The 21,916-nt window shown below is 34.7% G+C and overlaps 2 protein-coding genes across 2 annotated transcripts; both read right to left on the bottom strand.

Moving 5' to 3' along the window:
• Positions 1 to 1,185: 1,185 nt before the first annotated feature.
• Positions 1,186 to 19,349, bottom strand: LOC145067255 (uncharacterized). Its single transcript, XM_079014437.1, has 25 exons — positions 19,254 to 19,349; positions 18,904 to 18,987; positions 18,695 to 18,787; positions 18,329 to 18,557; positions 18,071 to 18,177; positions 17,859 to 17,912; positions 17,659 to 17,759; positions 17,128 to 17,222; positions 16,982 to 17,002; positions 16,779 to 16,874; positions 16,583 to 16,703; positions 7,598 to 7,720; positions 7,285 to 7,472; positions 6,306 to 6,541; positions 6,118 to 6,219; positions 5,823 to 5,999; positions 5,550 to 5,738; positions 4,226 to 4,467; positions 3,967 to 4,113; positions 3,418 to 3,646; positions 3,121 to 3,243; positions 2,918 to 3,037; positions 1,931 to 2,107; positions 1,789 to 1,848; positions 1,186 to 1,699 (listed from the first exon to the last, which is right to left on the bottom strand). Exons 1-25 carry the CDS (start codon positions 19,347 to 19,349, stop codon positions 1,625 to 1,627), a joined length of 3,285 nt encoding a protein of 1,094 aa, XP_078870563.1. The 3' UTR covers positions 1,186 to 1,624.
• A 934-nt stretch (positions 19,350 to 20,283) lies between these two features.
• LOC145067254 (uncharacterized) lies at positions 20,284 to 21,456 on the bottom strand. The gene is made up of 2 exons (XM_079014436.1): positions 20,853 to 21,456; positions 20,284 to 20,782 (listed from the first exon to the last, which is right to left on the bottom strand). The coding sequence occupies exons 1-2, from the start codon at positions 21,454 to 21,456 to the stop codon at positions 20,319 to 20,321; spliced, it is 1,068 nt and encodes a 355-aa protein (XP_078870562.1). The 3' UTR covers positions 20,284 to 20,318.
• Positions 21,457 to 21,916: the final 460 nt, after the last annotated feature.

Here is a 21,916-nt window from a genome sequence, read left to right as displayed (position 1 = left end):
ATTGAAATGTATTTATCATAAGGTATGATTATTATTGTTGTGTATAATATTTTGATCACTTTGAGTAACCATTAAGTTGTCATCTAACTAGTTAGTTATGGGTAAAATAAAGAACACTTCAACCTTGTCCCCTAGCCATGAAGAACCATGGGTTCTTGCATGATGAAGGACACTTGATTTTGATTTGTTTATTGCCTTAGACCATGCTTGTAAGAAAGCCCCAAGCTCTCTTTATTTTATGTCTAAATATCATAAGGTATGATTATTATTGTTGTGTATAATATTTTGATCGCTTTGAGTAACCATTAAGTTGTCATCTAACTAGTTAGTTATGGGTAAAATAAAGAACACTTCAACCTTGTCCCCTAGCCATGAAGAACCATGGGTTCTTGCATGATGAAGGACACTTGATTTTGATTTGTTTATTGCCTTATACCATGCTTGTAAGAAAGCCCCACGCTCTCTTTATTTTATATCTAGCTTTAATAGATTAGGGAGTATAAAAGAAAGGCATGAGAAGTTTTTGGAGGAGTTATTCATCACATTTGGCTGCTATTTTCATGGTTTCTCTCCCCCTCCTTTTGTTCTTGCAAAAAGTGTTAGAATTAAATGCTCATATGTTGCTTCTCTTTAAGCATATTTTGGTATATGCCTTAAAACTTAAGAGCATATATACAAGTGAAGACTAGCATCTTGAAATGGTTTTATTCTTACTTTGGTGGATACCTTATAGAGGATTTCTTCTTGGAGTTTTAATGTCGTCTTCATCAACTTCCTAATTGCCAAAAGAAACCAAAATCTTCAAAGGTTGTAAGCTTTGTCTTTTCTTTGGTTATGTTTTAATCTTTGCAAGTGTTGCAAAATGATCATTTGTAGGTTTAAATGGTTTTAGTTTATTCAAATTATAAAATGCTTCCATTGCTAATTATACCAATTTTATCACTAAAATTATACTATTTTTAAATAAAAACCCAACAAAACGTGGTTTTCAAGATATGCACAACCAAAAATTTGCTTAACCAAATTAATATTCACATATCATAAAATCTCAGACGAAGCTGTCACATACTTAAAAAGAAATTGGTTCATGAAGTATCCAACATAAACATAGGTCGTTCTAAAGCATATTTAACAACTTTATTCTCATTATTTATCTTCAAATTCACCAACAATTGATTTTTCAAGATTATGTAGAGATGAGGTCTATTTATATATAGTAACAAAAAAATAACGGATATTAAATCATCACAACCTATGTTAATCTCTCATTGATAAGGGGAAATATATAACCTGATGGCAGTTCACGCCAAATCTTAGGCCTGTTATGGGGTAAATCACAAGCACCAACAATATCTTTGGACGAACCCCGGCATGCCAACGGCTAGGCTCCCATTAAGGGGCCTCCCTTATAAGAAAAGATTTGTTGTAGCTAGAAACTCAGAAAAAAAAATGTGTGATAGCTCCAGAATAATGGGTGCCAAGACACAGGTCTCCAGATAAAGGGAAGGAGGTCAAAGAAGTTGCCAAGTTGGCGACTCTTGACAAAAAAATCCACTAACTGAAGCCCAAAGATGGATTCAGTTTATTGTTATTATATGGAGAACTGAAGAATAAATCATGAGCTTCAAGATTTGCTGACATACAGAACAGGGACAAGTCCAGCTGTTTTCCCGTCCAAGCCAGGGCGTAATTTCTTCACCTGTATTATATTTGACAAATAAAATCATCAGCTAAAAAAATAGGATGACTAGATAGAAATTAAGTTATATAAAATTGTAACATTCTTACATAGAACCATCCATCAACTTCATATTCAATCTCAAGCTCTTCTCCAGCAACCAGGCTCAACTGGTATCACAGACAATTAAGGTCAAGCAGCTGTCCACATTGTAGAATAAAAAAGAACTCCACTGAAAGTCATCCTATATACCTCATCATCGCCACCAGGGGTAAAGTCGTAAAGTGCTGTTCCAAAGTCTATATTCCCAGAGGAGGATTGGTCATCATCATGGTAATTATACTCAATTTCAGTACCAGCTATCGGATTCTCAAATGAAGTGTCACTTTTGTGGAAAGGGGATGAGTATGGAGTTGGATCTTCTCTAACCTGAAAAAAAAAAAAAAAAAGTGAATTTGTTTGCAACTGTCGACAGATGATAAAGTGAAATTCTTCCTGATAAAGATTAATTAAGGACCTCACCAGAGAACCATATCACAAGGAATCAGTGGTAGGAAAATAGCAGTGTACTTCCTATTCAAACATATGGGCAAATTGCGGAAAAATATATATGAACGTGCTTCAAATTTACCAATTATAGAATTTTTAACATGAAAAAACTCAAGAAACCAGTAACTGGTTACCACTTGACCTTTTTGCTTACATGGCATCCAGCAAATGCAGATGTCAAGATATAAAGGCCAAATCAACATCCAATCATAGCCAATAAATGAAGAAAAAACTTATTGAAATGTAAGGATTCAACCCCTGTACCTCTCACATGAAAAGCAACTAGTATACCATTTAAGCTACCTAGCATTTGTTTAGCTCTAATAAACCAGTAACTGTTAAATTTTTATGTTTGTTTGATTTATAATGTCAGAGTACTCTATAGTTGGTTTCATTTTATGTACTATTTCTTTTTCATTAAACTTCATGAACTTAATTAAACTTAAAAGACAAACCAAACTCATTATCATGAATAAATATAGAAACACGTGTTTTTTTTCTTGTACCAGTATAGTATTAAAGTAATAATATTATTTATTTAAATAAGAAGATGTAGAATTTTTGACCCATTATCTAAAGTTGATCAATTTAATTATCAGTTTTTATGGATAAAAAATAAAGTATATTTGATATTTCCCTTTTCAGTGCAAAAAGGTAAAGTGCATTGCCAGATTTCCATTAGTTACAAACCTTGGGTTTTGACTTTGAGCTAAATAATGATGGATAATTCATTCCACCAAATTGAGACGAAATGGATGTCTCAGCTGATCCTACTGAGTCTGGGGAAGAAGAGGTAGATGACTCATCATACTGCAGAAAGTGAAAATATGTTATGATTGTGTTAAGACAAGAAATGGTGGATAAACTTGGCGACATGATGAAAGGATTCTTACATCAAGTTCTGATGGTTCTAAAAGAGTTTTTGCCCACATATCATCATTCGAATATCTGGCAAAAATATTCTCATCCTCAAAGTCAGGAGCATCAGTACCAGAGCCAGAAAGAAACTCATTGACCTATCAAACACAAGATCATGATATTGATCAGAAATAGAAAGCAAACATAGACGTTTTTGGATAGGGTAGAAAGCATGACAATTTTTTTTGGGACATGAAAGGTTTAAAATATTTTTCAGGGACCATATCTGTAAAAATCAATAGACCACAAGGATGAAAATTGTAGTTTACTACCCTATTCATAGCAAGAGCATTGTTTCCCCACAAGCCATCATCATCAGCAAGTCCAGTTGCCCAAGCATTTACAAGATCATCATCAAAAGTTTCAGCCTCCAAAGATGGTGATGGTTTAGTTGCTTCATATATAAGTTCAGAAATTCCTGTGGCTACATGAACTGGATCACTCATGACACTGAATGCACTAATATCATGCTCATCACGATAGTTGTCAATAAGTTTGGCACTGTTGTATAGTGGTAAAATAAAAAATTAGGTCATAACTCATAAGACATCTGAATTCATAAAGGGCATAAACATAGATCTGTAAAAGAGTCATACTATTACTAATTACTTATAGAGGGAGTAATTATGAGCGCACTATACAATTGAAACGTTTATTAATTTAGCTTCCATTTGAAAAGGGCAGGTTAAATCAGCTAGTGAATTTGATCTTTTTTTTTTTAAATTAAGGAAAATATGCAAAAATATTTAATAAAAGAAGGGAAAAAAAAACTCTATGGATGACTAAGCTCTCATCAAGGATGAATGAAAAAATATTCATACCTAATAGGCCCCAGAGGTAGGTATTTTGCTCGTGGAACATAACAAAATAATGAAACAAGATTGAGGAGCCTTTCATGAGTTTCATACAGCTTCTTAAGTTCTTCATCAGTCCACTCCTTTTTGGCATTGTCATGGTTACGCATATCTCTGGACATTCAAATACATAATAAGTCATTACACAAGGTGGATAACTGTCTTTGTTATTATATTATCATTGAGAAACTTGAAGAAAATTAGAAAAATGATCATTGGTACCTACTTTATGAGTTCATCTTGTGCACTATACATTTCATCGAGGATTTTCAAAATTGGACTTAGCAAAGAGCCAAGACCAGTACCACTAGCTCCTTGATCTTCACCATTACTGATATGCATGTCTGAAAACTTAGACTGGACCCCGCCTTGTGCTAAGCCATGTAGAAATTCGTATATCTGTAGCCTATATGGCTCACCTGATCGGATTGCCAGGGTGGCAAGAGCTTGAGCAGCAATGATACGTACCTGAGAAAAAAAATAGTAATCATGCATATAAAGACAATACTCAAATATATCAACAACCATGTCAATCATTTCAAGCGCATAAGTTTGTCAAATCTCAAAATTATTCTTTCGTAATATAAAAGAAAGATATGTCTAGAAGAACAAGCTTTCTACACAATGGAGGAGCTTTTTTGTTACAGAATTTTCAGTCTTTTGGGGCCATCTTATCCCCAACTCAACAATCCAAAAACCTCATCATATCCTCCATGCACAAGATCAGCTTAATTGTGATATTGCCACCAATATTAATTTTATATCATGCTTATTTTTTTTATATAAATCAATATTCTTGAGGTTACTTTGCTTCTCTTTCACACCACTATTTATTCTTAATTGTGGGTTGACGTTTTATATGTAAGAGAAAAAAGATCATCACATTTGTTTTTCTTATGGTGGAGGTCATCAATGAAGGCTGTCTTCCCACCATTGGGACTTGGGTATTGTTGTTATAATTTTTTTATAATAAATTAAAATATATACGATTATATATCTATTACTGTCATCTTTTTATATATCTATTTCTAACAGATTTATATTTATATTTTTATAAACTTCAGAAATTTTTTAAAAATTTAACTGTTACAACAATTCTAGCTATCTACACCTTTATAGATGTTTTATGGAGATAAAAACATACAAACCGGTACAATTAAAAAGCAATTTGAAGAGTGCTTGCAAATTTGCACGCACTCGCTCAGCAAACAGTGGAAAAGCCAAAATGAAAAAGTTCTAAGAATGGTAAGTTAATGTTTTCCAAAACTATAAAGAAAATGGAAAAAACACCGGTATGGATGCTCTAATATTAATAGATTCCAATTTACCTTTTTCATAAGGTTTTTGGGTCAAATAAGTTTAGTAAATCCGGATCTCTTTATTAAGGTTTTTCATTTGAACAGCTGTTTCATTTTGCTTGTGAAGTTAGAAGCTTTACCAGAGGAATTTGTTTTTATAACATTTCTTTATCTTTTATCCGCTTCACTTATTAATTACAAACAAAAACTGTATAGAAATTTGAAAATTTGAATTCTCAACCATGGATGTACCTCCCAGCTGCCACTGAAAGAAACTCTTTGAAGTCGAGTCAATGCACTAGCTAGAGTTGGATTACGAGAACTAGCTGCTGCAACCATTTTATCTGCATCTAACATCATCAATGCAGTCCCTGGAGGGGTTTCTGACTCCCAAGCATACTCAGAAGCAGCATAATTTGCATTTTCTCCAACAAACCACACCTACAAGTGTTTTTCAACCAAAATATATATGAATCACAAAATACTCCTTGACTTTCTTACTAATTAATAATATTTGATTCTTACTGCTGCTTGAACTAATCTCTGTAAAGCCAAAGCTGACTTTGGATCAGATGCAGAAACCCTATCGATTGATGTAATCCCAGACATGGAGCCTGGTTGTGGTGGTGGCAGATCAAGAACTACTGTCACAGCTTCAAGAGCTGTATGCTTTCCCTTTGGACCAGCTCCAACAAGACATGTCTGCAAGGAAATCATTATCAGATGTATATAGCTAATAATATGATGATGATGAAGGGAATTTCATTTCAAATAACTACAAAAATAAGTCTTATCATAAAAAGAGAGAAAAAAAAACCACCTTCCATAAGAGTTGCAGCACATCCGCATCAATTTTTCCAGGGACTTTAGTAGCAAATACTCTTGCTAATTCAAGAAGGATAACCGCCATATCAGGAGTAGCCTATAAAGGGTAAAAAAAAATATAAATATAAGGAGATTATATAACATTTGGAAAGAAATAGTTACAGCTTGTAATCAAATACGCACCTTAAAACGAGCATGCAAAGTGAGCAAAATATCGTTTAACAAAGTGGCTGACCAAGAAGGATCAGAAATCTCTGATGCAATCAATAGCTTAAGTTCACTGGAAGATTCTTCAGGACTTTGCATCCATATCAGTGCCTTAATCACCATAGCACGTACATAAACACATTCACATGCAGCAGTGGTTCGGACAACCTCCATTAATGAAGCTAATAAACTCCCAATTGTGTCATCATCATCTTCCATTCGACATAGATGAAAAGAATCAGAGAACTCAAAGGTGTGAAAATGAATCACATATGATAAATTAAATGAACAGGTAATGTTTAGAACAGACGGAATAGCAAATTTTAGTCTCATCTAAGTGAGAAAATTAATATTAAAAAAATTTCTCAAAGGTTTTGTTGATCAGTATTACAAAAACTTCCTTCCTTTACCCTCTACATATATGTACTCAAGAGAAATTCTACATCTATGCCGAATTCTTACTTTACTATTGTTTTTAGGTTTTACCAATATAGGCAATGTACATTACTTTTACCGATAATATCAATATACATATATATTTCATTACCCATACTAGCAACTTGATTTTTTTTAACCAATTAGCAATATGTAAGTCCATAATAGCAACGTACTTACATTTCTTGACACATAACATCAACATACTTACCCTTTATAGAAATAAACTTACATTTCTTTACCTATAATAGCAATATGTAAGATGAAACTTGTAATGAATTTACAAGTTTCACACTATATACTGCTATTATCGGTAGAGAAATGTAATTACATAGCCACTATGAGTAAGAAATGAAGTCCATTGCCAATATTGGTATTTGCTAATGTTAGTATAGTATGTTGCTGTGCTTTGCAATTTTCTCTTATTATTGTTGTGTGGAAGACCATACAACGGTTACATATTTGTCAAAGTTATAAGATTCAATACGATAATAGAAAGATACCCATTATGGAACATGACAATCACCTTCAGATTCAGAGGACACATGATCCCAATCATTGCTTTTGGCAAATGTATTGACTAAATCTTCTTCAATATTCAGTAGGCCTAAAGCAAAAGCAGCTGCTCGACTTTTCCCCATTTCTTGCACAATTCGGGCAGCTGCATGCAATACAGGCCGACATGAACTACCAAAAGAAGTTTTCAACCTGAAAAGGTGAAACCATATTTTATATCAAAAGCTTGTGTTATAAGAAACTTAACTGTATACACCAACTATGGATAGAAAATGTGGTAGTGAAATGAAATAAATGTATCATGATAAGCAGTGAACCTTTTCATGACAATTTTGATAAGGAGCTCTGGACATTTTTTGTTGTAAGATTTGTCATTTTTAACTGGTACATTGAGAACTACCCTGGTCAAATTGTACCATCCAAGAGCTCGCACTTCTGTCCTGTATTGGACAAATATTAGTCAAAAAATAGGATACATGGAAGCTTAAGTAAAATAGTTGATTGCATTAAAAACAAAAAAAAAATTATAAGCATGCCAAAGTTGCCTAGATTGTGCTTGGATTTTTTTTTTTTTTTTTTGGAAAAGAATATTAATTGTGATTGAAATTAAGAACTGATTATGAGAAGTCATTTAAAGCACTCCAATGTTACACCCAACATTGATAGTACAAGTTGACATAGTTACAGTTTCAGTTTTCCATTCACGTCGGTTCTAAGGATTCGAATGCTCAGGTCAAGCCGGAAAAAAAGGCCCTGAGACCCTAATTAATGAGTAACGAATTAAATTATATAAACTAAAGTTTTTTATAAACTTTATAGCAATAAATATAGCAAAACCATAGTATTTTGATGAGTAATGACATTGTAACAGCTAAAAAAATTAGGCCACTAAATAAATAATATATAAAAAAAATGGGCCCCTAAAAAAATTAGGCCCCGCTCCCTGCTTTGCCCTCCTTCAAAACCGGGCTTGGTAAGCACTCCATGTGTAATTTAAAAAAGCTAATCACTAAAATGACTTGGAAATGTCATATCACAAAATACCTTTTCAATTTTAATTAAATAGCAAAATAATTTTTTTAGCAAAATTCCTATATAAGTTGCCCCACTAGAAAAATCTTACAAGAAAATTTAGCAAATTTATTTATTTTACCAAAATCACATCCTTTTTTTAACGAAATGTCATATTTGGGAAAGAAAAGAAAAAAGAAATTGTGAGATATGTTCTGTAAAATATTTTGTGATGACCACTATAAAAGGAAATAGCTTCATTGCCAAGTCATGAACTATTCTTAATTTCGTTTGAATCTCTACTTCCTACTTGCAGTTGAGAGCTCATCCCCAATCTCACTCCTAAAGCTTTGCTAAAAAGCAATACTCAAAAAAATTCGCCAAGCAGCTTTCCCTAAGACTTTGCTCTGTGGCCGAAGCTTTGCACCAGCAACTTCGCCCGACACCTTGGATTTTGCTATATGAACTACTCCAAGAAAAGCTCAAAGGAGAGATCAAGCTCCACAAATCTAACACCAAGTATAGCCAAAAATGGCCAAACTTGAAGGTGAATGCGCTCAAAGAACCGGGAAAGATGGTACTATTACATCAAACTGTCTTATGCTTATGAAGATGAACTATGTTGTATGGGCTATAAAATAAAGAGGGTTTGGAAGAACAGGAGGGTGGAATGAAATTCAAAAGACTGAAGTGGAGGAACGGAAAGATCGGATGGCTCTTGTGGCCATTTACCAAGCAAGTCCAGAGGACATGCAATGTTAGCCAAGAAAGACACAACTAAAGAGGCATTATAAAACCTTAACACGAACGATCGGATAGAGGCTAATGATCAAACCTTGAGACATGCTTTTGAGGTGGTCCATATAGAATACGGTGAATCGATGAATGATTTTTCCATGAGATTGAATATTGTATATGATTTGTAGGTGTAGAGAACAAGGAGATTACAGTGATGAAGTTTTTTCAAGCGGTCCTAATATGATTTTGCAAATTGTGACATCAATCAAACAATTTAGGGACTTAAAAAACATGACAGTGTATGAAGTTGTTGGTGATGTTAAGACCAGTGAAGAGAGATTTCAAGGTTATGGAGAACGAGGAGCTTCTCTATTTCTTAGACATGTCAATTGGGCATCACGATCTAAGTAAACCAATGAGCGAGACTCGTCAAATACTTCGAGGGGAAGATGAGGACATAAAGGTTAGGGCTGAGGCTGAGGCCGAGGTCATGCATGTGGCCGAGAAGGAAATTGTAAGTCCAATGCAAACTGGAATGAGAATAGTCCTCCCCAAAGGGATAAAAGTAGCAAAAAATGTTTTAATTTTGAAAATTTAGTCGTTATGCGTCGGAGTTCCCGAACAAGAAATACTATGAGGCAAACCTCACTCAAACCAATGAAGAAGAGTGTGTTTGGATGATGGCGATCTCACAAGAAGACAAACTAGGCAAGGTGTCACTAAAAAATAACATTTGTGTTAATTTTCATGCTTAGGGAGAAAATCAATTTGAATATGAGGTATGATATCTTGACAACAGTGCAAACAACCATATGACTAAATATCGCTCAAAGTTCCATGAGCTAGATGAACACATTAATGGTCATGCGAGATTAGGGATGGTTCGACCAACACTATTTTATAAAAAGGGTTGTTTTCATTTGATTGTAAAAATGGTGACCAAAGACTACAAAAGAGTATATTTCATTCCAAGTCGTAAAAATAATATTACTAGTCTTGGAAAAATCACGCAAGAGGGAGTTGGGTCATAAAGGACGTGTCAATGTTTGATAGAAATAAAACTTAATTTTTAAGAGTCAAAAGATCCCCAAACTGATTAAAACTCTTTTAAGGATCGGTAAACCGACTTGTCTTTCAGCAATAAAAGACGAACCGTTTTTGGATATGGCATTTTAGACAAGGTCATGTTAACTTCCCGCATAAATAGGTTTTCTAATAAAATATGGCAACTAAAGTCCCTAACATTTGACATCTAACTAAATATGTGAAGGGTGTGAACTTGCCAAACAAACCCGAATTCCATTTCTGGATCAAGGGGTTTTTCGAACTCAAAAATCTCTCGAACTTATTCATGCAGACTTGTGTGATCCGATTACACCATTATCGATTGAAGAAGTAAGTATTTTTCTCCTTTTAGTAGAAGATTTTTGCTATGTGGAATTTCTGGTGTGTTGTTAGTTATCCTTCTGGGACTTTGTCTAATGAACAATCAGGAAATCACGCTACATAAAATGAACAAACACTTGGTTAGAAAGTCATACCAAAGAATGGACCCCGATATTGTTCTCTGATGCCTAAGTTTATTGCTTTGCAAATTCTGGAAATATGTTGCTCGGAAATGCCTCTTTGAGAGACGGGATTACCTTTTTTATAAGTGAAGCCCAGTCTAGTCCAAAGCTTTCCCATCCGTGCCTTGCAATGATCCGTATGTCACAAGTGTAGAACCCTTTAATAAAATAATCCTACCCTTTCCGTGTTTCTTGGGATGCTTTTTAGAAAATCTTATTCGGAAGATTCATCATGCAAATTATTGGCTTGGCCTGGTAAGTTGGCTTCCGGCCTGCATTGTGTGTTTGGGTTTTTCGTTTATTTTAGTATCGTCCTTTGCTGACCTGCTCCTGTATGGGGCGTTCCCTATAAACCATTATTGGATATGGGTTTTGTCCAGAAAGTTTCAAGACTCAAGTACTTCAAACAGTTAAATTTGATGATTAAGAAATTAAGTTAAAAAAGAAAAACACTTCGAATGGAGCAAGAGGTGTTCACTTCAAAAGAATTCACATCATTTTGTAAATAAAATGGTGTTAAGAGGTATTTTACGAGACAACATTCGCCTAAAAAAGTGGAGTTGTAAAGAGGCCAAATCGAACCTAATGGACAAGGCAAGAAGCCTTCATAAAGGATGAAATATTCTGGGGGATTTTGGGGGTGAAGTTGTTAGATATATGGCTTACCTCCTTAACATTTACCAACAAAATCACTTTCCAACATCACCCCGTTTGAAGCTTGGTTTGGCAAACACAATAAGCCACGAACATCTATACGTTTTTAGTTGTGTTGTTTTTGCTAAATTTGTAGGTGGTCACTTAAAGACATTTATTGGTAGAAGCAAAAATATGGTATATTTTGGTGTGGAAGATGGAACGAGAAGCAACTGTTTATTTGATCCACAAGACCAGAAGTTGTAGATTTTTTGCGATATTGTTTTAGTGAAAAAGAATGTTAGAATTAGTACAAAGACAAGCAAGAAAGACAAAACGGTAGTTAAAAGCTATGTTGAGTCTACTTAGCCCAAAACCGCCCATGCACCCCTGTTTCACACCCGTTTTCTTAAAGTTCAACACTCATGAAAAGCCCCTTAATTGAGGTTGGACCCAAGTGGTTCCGTTTGCTAGCCGAAATCTAAGTCGATGCCAAAGTGTAACCCTTGAACCAAAAGAATTAATGATGATTGCAATGGATCAACCTTTGAATTTTAAGAATCATAAACTCCAAGACATGTTGGGAGGCTATGCAAGCGGAGTTGGATACAATCAATAAGAACAAGACATGACAACATACCGATTTTCAACCAGGTCACAACGCAATCAGTTTGAAATGACAGTAAATCGCAAATGGGTTTGTACAAATCCAGGAAGTTGACTTTAATAAAGTTTTTCACAAGTAGTACGACTTGATTGTAAGGCTCGTTCTTACCTTACCAGTTCAACATGGGTAAGCTGTCCACCATTTGTATGTCAAGTTGGATTTTCTTAGTAGAAATGTTGAGGAGGTATATATATCAAGAAACAAATGAAGAAGGAATTTGAAATGAGTGGCTTAGGACTACTTTTTTGCTATCTTGGAATTGATTGTTGGAAATGAAGTTAGGTATAGCTTTGTAACAAAAAGCTTATATAAAGAAGGTTTTGGAACAACTTGGCTTGAATGATTGCAACTTAGCAAAATCACCAATGGAACGAAGTTGGAGGTCAAGAAGGATGATGAATGTGAAAATTTTGATCCCATTGAATTTAGGTAAGCAGTGGGTTGCTTGAGTTACTTGACTCACACTCGACCGAACTTGTCATTTCGCTTGGAATTACAAGTCATTTCATGGAGCAGCCGACAACTTTGCATTTTCAAGTTGTAAAGCATATTTTACCGTATGTAAAAGGGACCATTAACTATGGAAAGGGTTGTGAGATTGAATATTTGGATAGGTTTATTGATAGTGACCTTAGAAGTGATCTTGTTGGTAGCAAGGGTACAAGTTGAATGATTTCTATCTTGGAAGGAATACGGTCACATGGTAAACTTAAACAAAAAAGACCGTTGTTTTTTTCCACATGAGAAGCCGAGTTCATGGTAGCCACGGCGGCGGCAAGTCAAGCCATTTGGCTTGGGAATCTTGTGAAGAAGCTAACGAGACATCATATCATGCGTTAAGTTTGAAATTACCTTAATGAAGAATCTTGTATTATATGGTCAAAGCAAACACACTGACATCCGCTTTCATTTCATACAAGAGTGTGTTAAACATGGACAAATTGTAAAGGAATATGTAAATTCAAAGGATCAATGAGCAAACATCTTTACCAAAATTGTGGCACATTTGAAGCACAATGAAATGTGAAACATGTCCGGCGTAATGAATACCGAGCTTAGTTGGGTTTAAGAGGGAGAACGTGATGATTAAACTTAAATGTGACAACACATTCCTTCTATATGTTTACAAGTCAGAAGATTATACCTCTTTAATATTGTAGGTCAAGCTTTTCTTCTTTTGTGGGATTACACCCCATATCTCTCCCACGTATCTCTCCCACTGGCCACAATTAAGGTTGTGAGTTTGGATATGTATGATTACATTTTTTCCATTAAATTTTGGTTGTTTTAGGCTCTTTTGATGTAGAATAGAAGCTAGAAAACAGTAGCTAAGACCAAGGGGAGCGATATGTGGTTCTTGGTTTTAAAAAGCGTAAAGCGCTAAAGCCTTTGGGAACCGATGCACTAAGCGCTAAGCGAAAGCGCTCGCCTAGAGCACACAATGCGCCCCAACTTGAAAAAATAAAAAATATATGGAAATATTTAGAAATACTTAAAAATCTCGTAAAATCATAGTAATATCATATTAAATCCTTAGTATTGATACTAGAAATCATCTAAACTACCATGCATGATAACAAATAACTTAAGAAATCATAGTAGTATCATATTAAATCCTAAGTACTGATACTAGAAATCATAGTAGTATCATATTAAATCCTAAGTACTGATACTAGAGTTAGGTAACACACGTTAATAGCAAACAACTTACTAGAATACGTATAAATATAACGACCAAGTTTCATACTTCAGACGATCAGACTTTAGAGTTTTAGACTTGAGAAGAGAATAGAATATGTAGATTAGTATAATGGAATGGAAGTAGAAAACATTGGCAGAGTTGATTTCTGATTACTTGGAGAAGATGATTTGGAGCGATGATACGATTTGCTCTGTTTGTGTAATCGTGTTTACCGCCTCTAACAATATTGATTCTACATCCCTTTCCTTTATTTATATAAACCTATTGGCCTGTCTAACTTAATTAAAAGCCAATTCTCTATGAATTACCCTCAGCGTTATTAAGCGCTGAAGCGCAATACGGTAAAAAGCGGAAAAGGCGACCGACTAACGGAACCGCATCGCATCTCATTACTTGATGCGCTTTCGGTCACCGCTTGGGCGCCTAGCGCATTAAGCGCGCCTAGTTGGCATTTTTTTAAACCAAGATGTGGTTTGGGAGCACTCTTTGCCACATAGGCAGGGGAACACCCCCCACCCCCCTATGTCGTCTTGGGTTTTGTTTGACACCCCCCCCCCCTATATATATATATATATATATATATATATATATATATATATATATATATATATATATACATACAACCCATCTTTTTTTATTAGACCTCACTCAAATTTCTTCATCTTTTACCATCTTTTTTCTTCAAAATTTTCAAGATGTCTTCTTCTAACAATCCAAACAACCAAAAAAACCCACTAGAAACACAACCCCAAGACCTTTATATGATCAACCGATTTATTCACCCCTGTTATATCACTATGGCGGTATGCTACCTTATTATCCACAACAATTCTCACAACCACAACGACAAGCACAACCACTTCCACAAGCACAACCACAAACAGACCCGGATTTTAATCCGTTTGATTTTTTGTCTCACCCTAAGTTTGTTCAACAAACTCAATCACAACCACGAACACCCATTTCTGATTCCAAACCCGAATTCGTTCAAGAAACTCAACCCACTCGAGCACCGACTAAAAGAAAAGAAAAGGCGGAGGCTAAAGGATGGGAACTCAAAGAAGTGTTGGTATTAGCACAATCATGGATCAATATTTCAGAAGATGTGACGAAAGGAAAAAAAAAAAAAAAAAACATGACCATTTTTGGATTCGGGTTGGACATAGGTTCCACAAAGGAATGAACCATGAAGATTATCGTTCAAACACCAAGTATACTCGAAATGGGGGAAGATGAACAAGAAAGTCATGTTGTTTAATGATTTGTATAACATGAAACGTCAATGGAAAAGCGGAGAAAGTGATGATGTGATTTTGCAGAAAGCACTGAAAGTGTACCAAAAGAAAACAAGAAGACTTTGAAGTTTCTTGAAGTTTAGAATCTTGTGAAAGATAACAAAAAATGGTAAACTAGCAAAACATCCGATGAGCATATCGATTGTGGTTCAAAACATCCGAAAACGACCACACTACAGCAGACGCTCGTGTTGGTTTCGAAATCAACGATGATGATCCTGTTCAAGTTTCACCACCTTCCCGACCAATGGGAAGGGACAGAAAAAAAAAAAAAAGCAAAAGCAAAGCGTCGGATTCGGATGAGTTGAAAGAAATGGGGATTGATATGTTTGGCATCGCCACTCCCTTTGGCAGCATCCACTAATTTGGAACTTAATATAAAACCCATATTTTGACCCAAACGTTTTCGGGATGCTGCTAATAACCAACGAACGGCAAGTGCTTTTCCTTGTGTGGGTCCTATTTCAATGAGAACTTGATGATTCAATCCACCTACACGTCTTGTTTTTACTGTTATGCCTGAAGTTACTCCATGTATTGCTTGACGTAAAACAAATAGTGGATTTGTTTCTGTCTTTTGTTAAATCTTTTTCACAGCTCAATCGATAATTTGATAAGCCATTGATTTTTTTCTGAAATAGGGTATAAAAGATAGAATGGACATTTCGCAACTTGTTTCTGAAAGAGAGCTTTAGAAACAAAGATAGTGACATGAGGATATTAACGATGGACACATCACAAATGACCAAAGAGGAGCTTAGAATTGCTTTGGCGATGAAAGTCGGTCTCAAAAAACATTATGCTAATAGGTCTTAAGATTTCTAGTTTTTTTCTAAGTTTTTAATCGTTTGATGTGTGTGTGTGTGTGTGTTTTTAAGTTTGTAGGTTTTTTTTTTTAATTTCATGTTTATTTGTTTTAATTTTAAGTAATTCAATGCAATGTAATGTTTTTTTTTATTATTTTGAAGTAATGAAATTTTATGTTTTTTTAATAAACATGAAGTTTTTAAAAAAAATCAAATTATTAAAAAAAGAAAAAAAAAGTGTGACACCACTCCTTGGGTGTGGCAAGGAACCACACTTTTGTGGTAAAAGTTGATGTGGCACTAACGTAGCAGTGAAGGGAGTGTGGTATCTGTGGCACCACTCCCTCAAGCCTAAGTAGCAGCTATTTGTCTCTATTTTATCCTTATAATTTGTATTTTATTTACCAAGAAAAAACCTTCTTTGGGCCCACTCATCTGTCCACTGTTTCTTCAACAGAAAAACACTTACTTTTGTGCACTAATTTCAGCCCCAAAGTAGTTACCTAGCATACCATCTGATCTATCCTATCTCCAACAAAAGGAGTCCGAGATTATTAGAGTGGAGCTATTAGCTGGGCTCACTTACAATGTAGAATATGAAAATTCTCTTTAGAGTATTACTTTGTTTCCAACTCAGCAACAATAATATAAAGAAAAAACTTTTAGTACCACACCATCTTTTAAATCTGCTGTGCAATATTCATTTCAGCTTTTGATTAGATTATAAATCGAAAAGAAATGCCACATTACCTTTTACTATGGAATTGAAGTGGACGCACAGCTGATCAAATGGCATACATGACTTTATAAATGTAGTTCATTGTTTGTGAAGATAATATTTAATTGTTATTTATGTGATTAGGTTGTAATTCATGTATTTACCTGTCTGCATTATCTGATTTTCCCAGTGCACAAGCGATGGCCTCAAAACAAACAGTGGCACTCCGATCAATAATGAGTTGATACAGCAAATCATTAAACTGAGATTTAATGTCTGCCCTTTCTGTAAAAAGAACATTCTACTATTAGCTTTTTACAGTGATATGAGTGGAAGTAAGTAATAAACGCATATACAGACCATTTAATGACTTGGCTTGAGATATTGTATGACATAACCTTGCCAGAGCAACCCTAGCAAGAACATCAGGAGAACGCAAAACATCGTGTAGAGCTCCTAAATTTATAATAAAGTTCAGCAAGAAAATAAAGGAAGTGTAAATATTTTAAAAATAAAAAACTAAAACGATAATGATGATAATGGAGAGAAGTATCAATATATACCACCAGGTTGGACGAACTTCCCTGCATTAGATGAATAAACAATGAAGCTTCAGAAACACAAGAATAAATCTACAGGTTGCAATAGGAAATATTATTGGAGTTATCAAAATGAAGTTTTTAATAAATTATTCTATTTATGATATTACCTAAAGCCATGGCAACAGCATACGGATCTTTTGTAGCTAGCTCAGAAGTCAATTCCAATGCATGCCTAACAGCCACTGGATCAGCAAATGAAATTCTGCAGTAAATATGAAATCATGAAGTTAATTATTTTAATGGTGTTAGCAATACGGAAGTCGTGTTTCTTAAAAGGTGTATTTTGTTTTCATATATCAATTACATCTACCTAGACTATAGAATCGCATGGCCCAATATACTAAATCGATGAATTGCTTCTACATAGAATATAGAATTGCATGACCTTATACTAAATTGACAAATTGCCAAAAAAAACATGTTGATATTTGTTGGCTAATATCAAATGAGGATTTTATCCTACACTGGTAGAGAGTAAGAAGGTGGAGTGGGCTCCATGCTACATTATTTTCACAAAGTTGTATCACTCTCTGATCATTAATTGGTATAAAAAACTATTTCTAAAAGCACATCATTACTATTATCCTTGAGGCTATTTTAAAAATAAAACATTTCAAAACCAATAGTGACAAACCAACCCATGCACAGCACGATGAAGAAAAAGAGGATTTCCTGGATCCAGAGGAAGTCTTCGCAAGGCACTTAGAGCAGCATATTGCAGATTACTCCCAATTATAGACTGATCATTCAAGAAAGCAACATTTATTGTACTTTTATTTAACTATTATGAATGACAATAAATGCCCTAGCAATACAAGCTACATTTTTTCATACTTACCTCCTTACTTGCCCCAAAGATGCCCTTCTTACGCATATCAGGTGCATCAGCAACCTGATCAATACATGAAAATGTCAAAGAGGAAAAAAAATAAAAATGCGTCCGAAACATGCACGTTAAGTTTCCTAGAATATGAAAACATACATACATGAGAAATATTATATCATGTGAAAACTAACAAGAATTAAAAAGAGAGATTGATATGGACAAACCTTGTCAAGAATACCAAAGACAATTTCGTACAACTTGGACAAGATCACAGGATTAGTTGTAGGTGCATATGTAAGAGCTTTAACTACTTGCAATCTCCGTGAATGAACTTCAAAAAGATATTGCATCATCATCACTCATCACTCATTACTCGGATATTGATGAAAGTATCTAGCTAGTTCTTTTTTAACAATTACACTTCAGATCAAAAAAGATTTAAAGGACTAGAAACTTGTGATTTGAATTAGGGAACTACTTACATTCAACATCATCATTTAGGGCTTCAGTAGCGAGCCGATCTATTATTCTAGGTACAACATCTGCTCGAGTAACACCACCAAGAGCATCAATGTCAGCTAAAGCATCCCAATTAGGTGTAGGAATCACACCACCTGAAGTTAGCCCTTGAGCACCACTATCTGACAATATTCTTGCCAAGTAATAATATACATAACGGAGAATAGTTCTATCCTTGCATTGCTGACCAAGCTACATATATAATCAAGTACACATGAAGAATCAAGTATTAAACTTTCACTTGTTCACATTATAGTATAGATATGATAGATCATGATTATAAACAAAGTGCATTTGAAATGAGAAAATAAATATATACAAATTCGCACCATGAGAAGAGAAGGTGCCAGAGATGGATCAACAGAGTTGTAGATTGCAAGTTTGGGGAACACATAATACACTAACTGCCTTTGAGACTTTTTCTGTACAAAGTCAAAGAAACTGAAAAATTAGTAAGTGATTATATCCAATCAGATATGTTAAGAGGTAGAACATGATTAATAAATGCAATAGAAATTGGTTAAGGACTCATATATACTTGGTCGGATGTAGCAGCTAGCTCATGGATACTCCTTGCAAGTAGTGCATAAGAAACTGGCTGTATACAAGTAAATGTAAGAAAACATCAAAACAGAAATCGCTTTACTCAATAAACTAAATCTTTATTTAATCCAGTGAAATTTAGGTATGATATGATATTTCTCATAGGGTAAGTTACAATAGCTATTATGATATGAGATCAGTTTCTACGATAAATGTGTAGCTATTACTGGAGAATTACTAAAGTCGTTACCGTTTTTGCTAATAACGATTCACACACCTACATTGAATTGATATATAATTGTATTGTAGTTGAAGAAATCAAAAGAATGTAATACAAAATTTTACCTTTTTCCCATCAGGAACATGAACAGCAATTTTACCAGAAGATACGGGAGCGTTTTGAGTATGCGTCGAAGATCTCTTGGACTTCCGATCCCCCATCGTCACTGGTGTTGCCGATTTCTTAAAAGGGCTCCGAGGCGACTGAATCGACGGGGATGAAACTTGTGCCGTTTTGGAAGAAGATGGGGATGATGACTTCGGATCGGAGCTTATCAGATCCATCAACACCTTCCCGGAGGAGTCCAGTAAAATGTAATTGAAAAACAAATTAAAACTATACAACTTCCCAGTAAATTATTTCGATTTTGGGAACTCAAATAACTTTACATGAAATGATGAAAGGGTATTTTGGAAATAGAATCTTTACCGCCATGGAAGGGTGATGATTACGTAATTTCGATAGTTTGTTTCGCGTAACAGGTGAAGATTGATGACGATGTTTTTCTCGGCGTGCATGTATGCAATATGGTTGGCACTCCTCCTTCTAGGTGAATGGGTCGGGTTGAAGCTAACGGGTAACCACTAGTATAAGCTCCAAAACCGGAAATATGTTCCGGAACCAGTATAAGATATCGGGCATTCTTATTCTTTTATATATATATATATATATATATATATATATATATATATATATATATATATATATATATATATATATATATATATATATATATATATATATGGTTACGATTTCTGGTCGTTTTGGTAGACGGAGATGGGATTGTTAGAGCCGATGTTCCTTTTCGAAGGGCAGAATCTAAGGTGCTGTTTGTTTTTCTGAAGCCAAAATGTCTGCAGTCTGCGGACCACATCTGCAAGCCTCTGCAGCAGAAGAGGTGGACCAAACGTCTGCAGTCTGCAATAAGAAGACTGTTTGTTTTTTAACGTCTGCAGGCTGCTGAAATAAACTGAATTTTAAATAAAATTATTTTACAAACTTAAAATGATTTTTCAACACCAAAATTTTAATAATAATAGTCTTATAACATTGAAAATAAAATTCATGCAACTAAATTAGTCATACAATAAAAAAAAATGTTTTACAATAACAATTTCATTTAAAACAATTCAATCTATATTGTGCATCAACTGATCAGCAATTTCATCACGTAACTGAGTCATATATTCACGGTCTGCTGCAGTACCATGTGTTGGAATCTCGTCTTCATCATCATCAATGGCCACATTGTTATTTCGAAACGGGACATTGGGTTCATCGTATCGTGCGAAATACTCATCACTCAATCCTTCTTTCCTTATATAATTATGAAGCGCGAAGCATGCCATGGCAATGTTTCTTTGTGTCACAAACGGGAATGGTGCCATCCTCTTCAATATAGGGAAGCGTGCTTTCAAAACACCAAAAGCACGCTCAATGACATTTCGAAGTTTTGCATGTCCATGGTTAAATTTTTCTTTATTGGTCAATGCACGTCTTTGACGAAAATCTCCAAGCCAATACCTCACATTACGATAAGGGGCCATAAATCCTCGAGTGTGTGCATACGCGGCATCACAAAGATAATATTTGTCTGAAAAAAATGCAAAACACTAATCAATTTTCAAATTAAAATGAAAATATTAAAAAAAACAAAAAATTACCTGGTGGTGGAAACGGGAATGATGCTTGTGGATCGGCTACTGCTTCTGATAATATTCTAGAGTCATGCGCTACCCCTTCCCACCCGGTCACAACAAATGTAAAAATCATATAGAAGTCACATATTGCCAATACGTTTTGGTAGCAATCTCCCTTTCCCCTACTTCTATATAAGTCTTGTTTCTTAGCAGGGACAACAGCATGTATCAAAGTGCCATCAAGTGCACCAACTGCTCCTTTGAAAACCCTTCGTAGCCTCCTATTATGTCCTGGAATGTTTGGATTCGGATAAAAAGATGTTGGTACTATAACATCTTGTGCGAAAAGCATCATTTTTTCCAACACTTCATAAAAAAATTTATGAATTGTTTGCTTCGAGTGTTGAAATCTCCGCTTGATAATCACGTAACGTTGATTATGTCCGATCATCATCAAAAACATAGCCATCTTTTCCTCAACTGATACATGTTTGCTGTCCTTTAATGAGTAATTTGCTCTAAAATGAGCACATAGTCGTACAAAAGATTCACGGGACATGCGTAATACTTCAACACATTGTAAACGATTACGGTGTAATAACTCCAATGTGTATTCGTGTCCCGTCATTTCCGAATCATTATCCCGCAATCGTTTCACACCCCTCTTCCAAAAATAACGGATGTATAGGTACATTAGAATTACGAGAAGTAACTTTTGATCGTGATCCATATGAACCTAAAATCAACAAAGTAGAACTTTAAAAAACATTACATAAACCATATTTCAAGTATCAAAATAAACATTCCATTTATCATATTTCAAGCCAAAATAACATTACATAAACCATATTTCAAGTATCAAATAAACATTCCATTAATCATATTTCAAGTACCAACAAGGGCAAAAAGACCTAACAAAATAGTTCCAACAAAGGCAAAAACATTTAACAAAGTAGTTCCAACAAGGGCAAAAAGACCTAACAAAATAGTTCCAACAAAGGCAAAAACATTTAACAAAGTAGTTCCAACAAGGGCAAAAAGACTTAACAAATACTTTCAACACTAGAAAATCATCGAACAATCTTCCC

This window comes from Lactuca serriola, chromosome 8 (assembly GCF_051521515.1).
Source record: "Lactuca serriola cultivar US96UC23 chromosome 8, Lser_US96UC23_V15, whole genome shotgun sequence".
NCBI lineage: Eukaryota > Viridiplantae > Streptophyta > Magnoliopsida > Asterales > Asteraceae > Lactuca > Lactuca serriola.
Note: the sequence above shows the minus strand (reverse complement) of the source record. Positions and strands in the feature narration are given on the sequence as shown.

Bases quoted from the DNA above. Each gene is read 5' to 3' on its own strand.
- LOC145067255 (XM_079014437.1), bottom strand. From the start codon at position 19,349: ATGGGGGATCGGAAGTCCAAGAGATCTTCGACGCATACTCAAAACGCT. The intron at 18,988-19,253 runs GTAAAATTTTGT...CTGTTTTGATGT, and splicing joins ATGTTCCTGATGGGAAAAAG to TTTCTTACATTTACTTGTAT. The intron at 6,000-6,117 runs GTGGTTTTTTTT...ATTTCCTTGCAG, and splicing joins TGCTGCAACTCTTATGGAAG to ACATGTCTTGTTGGAGCTGG.
- LOC145067254 (XM_079014436.1), bottom strand. From the start codon at position 21,456: ATGACGGGACACGAATACACATTGGAGTTATTACACCGTAATCGTTTA. The intron at 20,783-20,852 runs GTAATTTTTTGT...CATTTTTTTCAG, and splicing joins ATTCCCGTTTCCACCACCAG to ACAAATATTATCTTTGTGAT.